This window comes from Engraulis encrasicolus, chromosome 16, assembly GCF_034702125.1.
Source record: "Engraulis encrasicolus isolate BLACKSEA-1 chromosome 16, IST_EnEncr_1.0, whole genome shotgun sequence".
Lineage (NCBI taxonomy): Eukaryota > Metazoa > Chordata > Actinopteri > Clupeiformes > Engraulidae > Engraulis > Engraulis encrasicolus.
The window spans coordinates 42,270,424-42,277,923 of NC_085872.1; the positions used below are offsets into that span (position 1 = coordinate 42,270,424).

General features: G+C 41.9%; 2 protein-coding genes across 3 annotated transcripts in view; one reads left to right on the forward strand and one right to left on the reverse strand.

The window, feature by feature from the left end:
- Positions 1 to 1,029, reverse strand: part of abi1b (abl-interactor 1b) — a 19,930-nt gene extending 18,901 nt beyond the window's left edge. For both annotated transcript variants that reach the window (XM_063219664.1, XM_063219663.1), the window contains exon 1: positions 846 to 1,029. In XM_063219664.1, the coding sequence (XP_063075734.1) occupies positions 846 to 962 (117 nt within the window). In that variant the 5' untranslated portion in view covers positions 963 to 1,029. The remainder of the gene's footprint in view (positions 1 to 845) is intronic.
- Positions 1,030 to 2,040: 1,011 nt separating this feature from the next.
- acbd5b (acyl-CoA binding domain containing 5b) overlaps positions 2,041 to 7,500 on the forward strand; it is a 6,581-nt gene continuing 1,121 nt past the window's right edge. Inside the window, exons 1-9 of the mRNA XM_063219998.1 lie at positions 2,041 to 2,116; positions 2,273 to 2,393; positions 3,214 to 3,286; positions 3,369 to 3,480; positions 4,364 to 4,459; positions 4,678 to 4,890; positions 5,258 to 5,352; positions 6,414 to 6,600; positions 6,911 to 7,101. Coding sequence (XP_063076068.1) covers positions 2,041 to 2,116; positions 2,273 to 2,393; positions 3,214 to 3,286; positions 3,369 to 3,480; positions 4,364 to 4,459; positions 4,678 to 4,890; positions 5,258 to 5,352; positions 6,414 to 6,600; positions 6,911 to 7,101 — 1,164 coding nt within the window. The remainder of the gene's footprint in view (positions 2,117 to 2,272; positions 2,394 to 3,213; positions 3,287 to 3,368; positions 3,481 to 4,363; positions 4,460 to 4,677; positions 4,891 to 5,257; positions 5,353 to 6,413; positions 6,601 to 6,910; positions 7,102 to 7,500) is intronic.

The following is a 7,500-nucleotide window of genomic DNA, read 5'->3' on the forward strand; positions in this document are numbered from 1 at the left end:
TTGTTCATGAGTGTATAGCCCAAGTCAGGGCGGTATATCCTTCTTGACTCTTTTAAGGAATCGCGATATTTGATCAGCATGCAAATATAATGTCCAGGTCAATGGAAAATAGCCCATGAAACTAGCTGTCGCATCGCATGAGCTATGGCAGCGTGAGCGTGGATGAGGAAAGCCTTTTGATAATGGAAATGAATCAAAGTGCTTTATAATTTCCCCCTCAGCGTTATTGATACACCTGGCTGATGTGTTTTAAAACCCTTTGTTTGAATTCTGGTAGCCTATTTCACAGGGGCATTCTGCAATTTGTGAAGAACAATATAGCATGTGCTGCTGGCTTCAATCAGTCTACGGAACAGATCTGGCAAGATTTGGCAAGCACGCCTACACCGGTAGACATTGCTTATGTGTATGTTGAGTATTTTTCCGCAACATGCAGGCCGAAGCATAACATCTGACTGCCAAATTGGTGGCGATAAACCGCTACATTATAACACTCATGAAAGAAACTGCATTTGATCCCAACACAGCCTGATAATAGACACACCCTCCGCGTAGCTTTGTGACTCAATGCATGAGGGCTCACACCACTATGCATCAGTGATGTAGCTCGACAAGAACAAGAAAGAAAGGAATGATTTCAGTGATCTAGTTCACATCACACTACGATATTTATAACGATTATTATGAGACGCCCTGGCTCCGTTATTACAGCTCTATAACGTTTCATCTTCACAGTGGAATACATTTCCTGTTCCCAGCTTTCCCAGATTTCGGTAACGTTTTCCACAATCTGAACGCGTAAACCGCTCTAGGACATGAAATTGACAAAGCGTCGCTGTGCCTACCTGTACATAGTTGTTCTCACAATATTCTGCGACCCTTGAAAGATTCTGATAGCTCTCGACAAGGGCACTTTTACCAGCCGGAATTTCTTCCTCTAGCAACATTTGTAGCTCTGCCATCTTTCATCCCTCTGCATTACTATTCTACTTGCTCTCTCTGCTTTCATTGAACCCCGTTCAGCCTCCGACGAAGAGAGGGAGCTCCCCCGCCTGGTATTGTGGGATTCCTAGCCTCGGTCTGACAAGTGACCAACAGTTTACAACTTGCGCATCAGCGCGGTGTACTTTGATTGGCCAGTGCAGCTCGTTGGTGAGTTGGTAACCTATTGAATAAGAGAGGGGATTTAAAGCGTGGTAAAAGACAACGCGCTTACCAACATAAAGGTGTAAGAATAGAGACAATTTCATGAAGTAGTCAAGGTCCAAAGCAAGAGGTATGTAGGCCTCATATTTTGGGTAGGCCTATCATGAAGGTTATGCTATTTTATGTTACTCATGCTACAATAACCTCAGCCTGAAAAATAAATCCCTTAACATGCAGGTCTAATAAGTAAAAAGCAAGAAACTGCTATATAGACTAAAAGCAACCTTCTCCAAGATTGCACCAAGATTGCATTCTATGCATTAGCCTAATTGTACATTTCAGTTCTTCAATTTCATGCGGAGGATATATGACGACACGGGCATTTTCGGGCTTGAGTGTGCCCCAATCCCGCAAAGCATTGTGGATATCGTAGGATAATCCATGCGTAACGAGAGGGCTCTGCACCAGCATCAACTACAAGCCCCAGAAGTTGTTGTGAAACATATGTTCTTGACAGAAGTAGCGGCAGTTTATCCCCTATTATGACTTAGTTGGTGACAAACCTGTGCAGGTGCTTTTCTAGGCCCTACATACTAAGTTTCTAAATTCCAGCTTTCGTGTTTAACTGAAGTGACATAATAGATGAAGGTCTGTGATGCACTCGCCAAATACTATTTATTGAATTGAACTGTCGTCATCAACAGGTACAGTCAGATTTAATGTAGCCTGTCGTCTACCTTATCAACAAACTAGGCTACCCATTGCTGCGCGTTTTACGCATCATGGTGCGCGCGCCATACGCTGATAAGTACGCCTTGTTCAGAGGGTTATACTTCCCACTTAATTGACTAGAATCTACAATTATCTTGTATGTAAATTGACCAGAGTTCAGGAATGACGAGCGAGATATCAGTCCATGAACTTCGGTTCGATGCCGCTGTGAGGGTGATGGAAAATCTGCCTTATGACGGTAAGTGCGCAGTAAATCTTGGCAATATCTACAAGTGCTGGTTATGGTTAAGTAGCGCGTTCCCATCAGATATATTAAGCTTGCTATATGCATCAGTTTAGTAATGTTAGATTGTAGCATACTACATTATCGCCCGTCTTCAATCGTGTTTTGCAGGTTTGTATACACCGTCAGATGATATGATGCGAGTGTTATATGGTTATTACAAACAAGCCACAGCTGGTCCCTGTGATGTCTCAAAACCAAGTTCATGGGATTCCGAGGGAAGAGCTAACTGGTAAGTTAAGTTATTTTCTGACAGTCATACTTGGTTTGTATTAAATTATATTTAATTAAACATAATAACACAATCCCACATTTCAAGAATTAATATTTGGGGTTAAGTCTTCCGGATTGGTTAGTGCCGTGATTCTCTAACTCTGGACCAGTATTGAAGCTATTCCAAGTGGGCCTTGGAAGCATTTTATAAATCAATATTTTTGTGTGTGTGTTGCTGTTGGTTATTTATTCGAGTTGGATTGTTTACGGGGTCAGAGGTGGGCCCTGAACAGTTTTGAACATTTTGAGTGGGCCCCTAGTTGTAAAAGGTTGGGAACCCCCAGGGTCAGTGGCGTGCACAGACATTTTGGGGGGCAGGTGCTGAAGGGGAGGTTTTGGGGGCTTGTATAACTTCCGACTGCCTTACAAGGCTATAGAGGCTATACATTATAACGGCACATTATTGCCGTAAGCTTTTTATCTTGAAGCATTAGATTATCATGTCAACATGGATCACAGTTCATTGTGGCCAAAAACTTTCAAAAACATCTTTCAAAAACAGCATTTTTGGTCCATTAGTACAAAGGGGCAGGTGCTTTAGCACCACCTCGTCCCTATCTGTGCACACCTATGCCTAGGGTAGTGAATAGTGAATATTAACCTTTGAGAGTGTACCGTCACACCGGTGTGACGGGAATGTTCGGGCAGTGAAAGTTCTATAGAATTCTGGGCGTCATTCAATACAATTTGGAATTTTAGAATCTTGCATTATTAAAGAACGCATTCCTTTTATGGAATGTTCAAAAACCCACCCTCTCAATGTTGTTTTGCATGTATAGGGAAGCCTGGAAAGCTTTGGGAGGCATGACTAAAGAGACAGCCATGAAGGAGTATGTTGAAAACATAAAACTGGTAAGCTTCTCGAAGTGTTGTAATAATCACAAGTAGCCATCTTTGGGTGTCCTGCTCTGAATAGAATGTGTATACTCAACAGATTCTGGAGATACTCCCTGTGTCGGAGGAGGTTTCTGACCTACTTGATGTTCTCGACAATTTCTATGAAATTGTAGATGATGGGGACTTATCTAAATCAGTGGAGTTCAAAGGTAAGCTTGTCTGTCAAATCAGTTTACAGTAATGCATTGAGCTTTGTTTTGAAAACTTCAGGAGCACTTCTGAAGAAAGTCTGAGGTGACACCAATGTTTCCATTCAGAATTTGACACGCTGCTGACCCTAATGTAGGCTATTTGTAGTTATTGATGACATGTAAGTGTATTGCCATGTCGTTACCAGTTCATGCACAACACAGCTTGTAGGGAAACGTTCCAAATTGAACCATAGAAGATCATTGCTCCACCCATCCCTCACAAAAAAAACTGAAATTCAGAGTTTTTATACCAGCCAGTACCCATGTCGACCAATGTATTTCTACATCCTGTACATATAAAAGACGAAAATTCAGCCTATTGTTTATAGTAATTTCACCCCCTCTCATCAATGTAAATGTTATCAGCAGTGTATGTATTTTAATTAACTGCTGGGCTTAATTTGAAGAGTTAAGCCTCTTTGAATTCTCTTAGACTACAGTCTTGTGCTCGGTAGAGGCGAGATTCTCCATGCCATTCAGAATTCAGGGAGGATAAGAAGGCACTGGCTGAATCGTTTTCATCAGGAAGGAATAACATGCAGAGATTTCTTTGCAACATTTTATTTATATAATTTACATGAGTGCTCCTCAATATAATTGAGTACATTGTATTTAATTAGTTATTTCTTTGCAGTCACCGGATTATCAGTAAGCACATCATATAAATGTATGTCTAGGGTTAGTTCTTTAGGCATATTGCCTGTACATTTATGAAACATATTTTGAAATAAAATTCAAATTTATGGTAATATTTCTGACCATTTAATTGTATTATGCATACAATGTGTTACATGTATGAGTAATTTGATACAGTGTTCTGATCATGTCACACCTTCACCAGGGAGAGATGATAGGGAATTTGATCAGAACTTAATAAACGAGGACATGGGGAGCGGAGACACAAGATACAATTATGGAGTGGACGCAGAGGGGGATGGTGATGATGAGGAAGAGGATGATGACGTTAAATATGAAGAGGAAGAGAACAATGAGCAGAGTAATGCCATGTGGGACGAAGAAGGTAATACAACAACTGTAACTCTTTTTTTTTTTTAGAAATGATCTCTCTTAGTCTCTCTTAGTTATCTTAGTTATTTATAGCTTGTAGTAGGTGTAGTTTTGGATGTTTTCTACAACCTTTTCCATCACTTTCAGAGTACCATTATGTGGACCTCACAAGACCTATTATAGACGTAACTGAGTGGAGAGGTGCGTCTCCTGCCTCCAGCGTCAATGTACAGAATAGTGGTTCCTCCATCACCAACGACATTCACAGCTCACTCCACAGCCAGAAGGAGGACAAGCTGGTCTGCTCCCAGGAGTTGCCAAGTGAGAAAATCCTCAGCCATGTCGATGGGCTTCTCACTAGTAAGACCCAGCTACCATTTTGTTTGCCCCTCAGTTTTGTCTCAGTGCTGGGTCTCCCTGCTTTGTCTCTCAATATCTCATTATATACTGTATATTTATTATGCCTATGACCATATGGTTGTGCATCTGTCCATTCTGTTTTGTAATTTCCTTTGGATAAAAAGGTCTGCATGTAATGCAATGTAATGTTGCACTATTTATACTGTTCAGTTGCCACTATATATATTTGATTATGGGTGTGTAGGCTGGATATTTCAGTGGGTACCACCAGTAGTTGTTTTGTCATTGTTTTAGTATACCTGATGGGTATGTGGTTGTAGCTGTTGTCTCCACATGAATGCACATTATAAGAGAAGGTCTTCACCAGGTGACAAGGGATTGACCTCTGGACAAAGCTGCCAACCTCAGGAGGTCCCAGATGATCTCCCCTGCGATGCCCCTGAACATCCTGCTCCAGAGAAAGTAAGTGATTTGCATCACGTGTCGTCCATGATTATGTTTGCATTGCTAAAGGGACCTGAAGTGGGTTCTACAGTCACATTTTGGACAATCTGGGGTTTGAGCAGGGTGTGCAGTAGCCTGGTCCTGACCATCCCATAATACTACCATTTAATTTCGTATGCATGGTCTGGAGGTTGTTTGATCTGACGTGATTGCAGGAAGCGGGAAGTTTGCACTCAGTTCTGGTTTGAAATGATTGGACAGCTCTCACCCAATCGCTGACAGTTACTCAACAACAACATAGCGCAGGCGTTTATGTCATCGTCACTATCGCCCTCCCCCTTTTGCACCCACCAACCTATCTCTTCGCTTATTGGCTGTTTTCTGGGGAGGGTTGGCCCGGCAAGATCCTGTCGGCCAACAACGCTGCACAGAAAACAGTAACCAGACTATGTACAGAGCCAATCTTTCGGCGGAAGTACGTAGGATGGCGTGCGAGGCTAGGTGTGCAGTACAGTAGTAATTAAATGAAACTTAGCAGTTCTTCTAAACTTAAAATTATGCTTCTACTGTAGGGTAATGTAGTAATGTAATGTAAACAGACAGATCAACTGATAGAGAGCAATGTAATCAGCACTGTAACACCGATAAGCATCTCTGTCTACACGGAGGGTGGGAGGGGTGGGGGGCGGATCTGCCATCAGGTGTTAAGGAATGTGGCCTGGCCATACTATGGTAATGGCAGGGGAAAGGAGTTTACACAAACAAAGGCATTTGGCCATTTTAACATGCCATTTGGTGATTAACTGCTTTTGCAATTTAAACTTTTCACATATCAGAGGTTGGCAATATGCATGGACACAGCTTAGTTAGTTACAGACATTATGACAGTAACAAACACCTGGACAAAACAGAAACGTGACATTTTTAAGAGTAGCCATAAATCAAATCTCCTTTCCGTTGTTGTTGAATAAATAGCATGTGACTCTACAACCTACTTCATTGTCTTGCAGCAACCCATATAGTTCAACTTCATTCATCATGGCTGTCATACTCTTACAAATACTCATTTCCTTCCCAAGGGTGCAGCACTTCCCATGATCCCACTGGCAAAGCCTGCAGAACGCCGGGCCAAACGGCCGCGTCCACAGGGAGAGAGCAAGGCAGCCGACTGTGAGGAGAAGGACCCTTGCGCACATCACGGTCCCCCTGCCACTGAAAAGGATGATGGAACAGTCCAGGCAGACCAAAGCTCAGTCCAGATCAAAGGTGTGGTTTTGCTTATCAGCAATGTTATGAAAATGCTTGTGATTACAACAGAAAAAAATAACATTCACTAGCATCTAGTTTCATAAAGTAAGTTGATCCCTCTTATTCACACCCAGAGCAGTATTGAAATATTTTATGAATTTGAGCGTGTGCACCTTTGTAATAACCGTTGTAGCCTACCGGTATGTGTTTATTAAGCTATTGACTTAACAGTAACTTTCATTACTTTCCCTAACTGAAAGATGCTTAGCTATCAAATTACGGGCCTTCTGTGATAGCAAACACTATAATTTTGTCTATTAAAAACCAGTTCCTGTAGGCACTAGTCGCTCCTCTGAAACAGGATTGTGCTGCCATGGGAAGGGAGAGAATCTGAGGAGCAAGCCTGTTGCTATGGAAAACATAAACAGGGATATCGCCGTGGCGCTGACACGTCTGCAGGCGGACATGCAGGATGTGCTGCAGAGACTGAACAGTCTCGAGGCCCTGAGCTCATCAAAGGTGAGGGCGCCTAACAGAGCCATCTGTAACTTAAACTTGTCATCTTGCCATGGTTTGTAACTCCTGTACTGCATGCAGTCTGGATGCCAGAGGTGGAGGACGCTCTTAGGGCTTAACCTCATTAGATCACATTAACCACATTTTAAAAACATCATCATGAACGAAAGACTTCCCGTACATTGGAGCCAAATCCAATCTACTGAACTGGTCTTCTTGAGCAGTCATTACCTAGTTTCAAATTAGATCATGGTTTAGAACACTAACCGCTACACTAGAAACTACGGCTGCATGATATAGAGCAAGAGTAATATATATTACATTTGTACTTGAAAAAAAATCCCTAATTTCCATGCAACAATGATATTATCGTCTTCTGTATTTACATATTTATGATTGTTT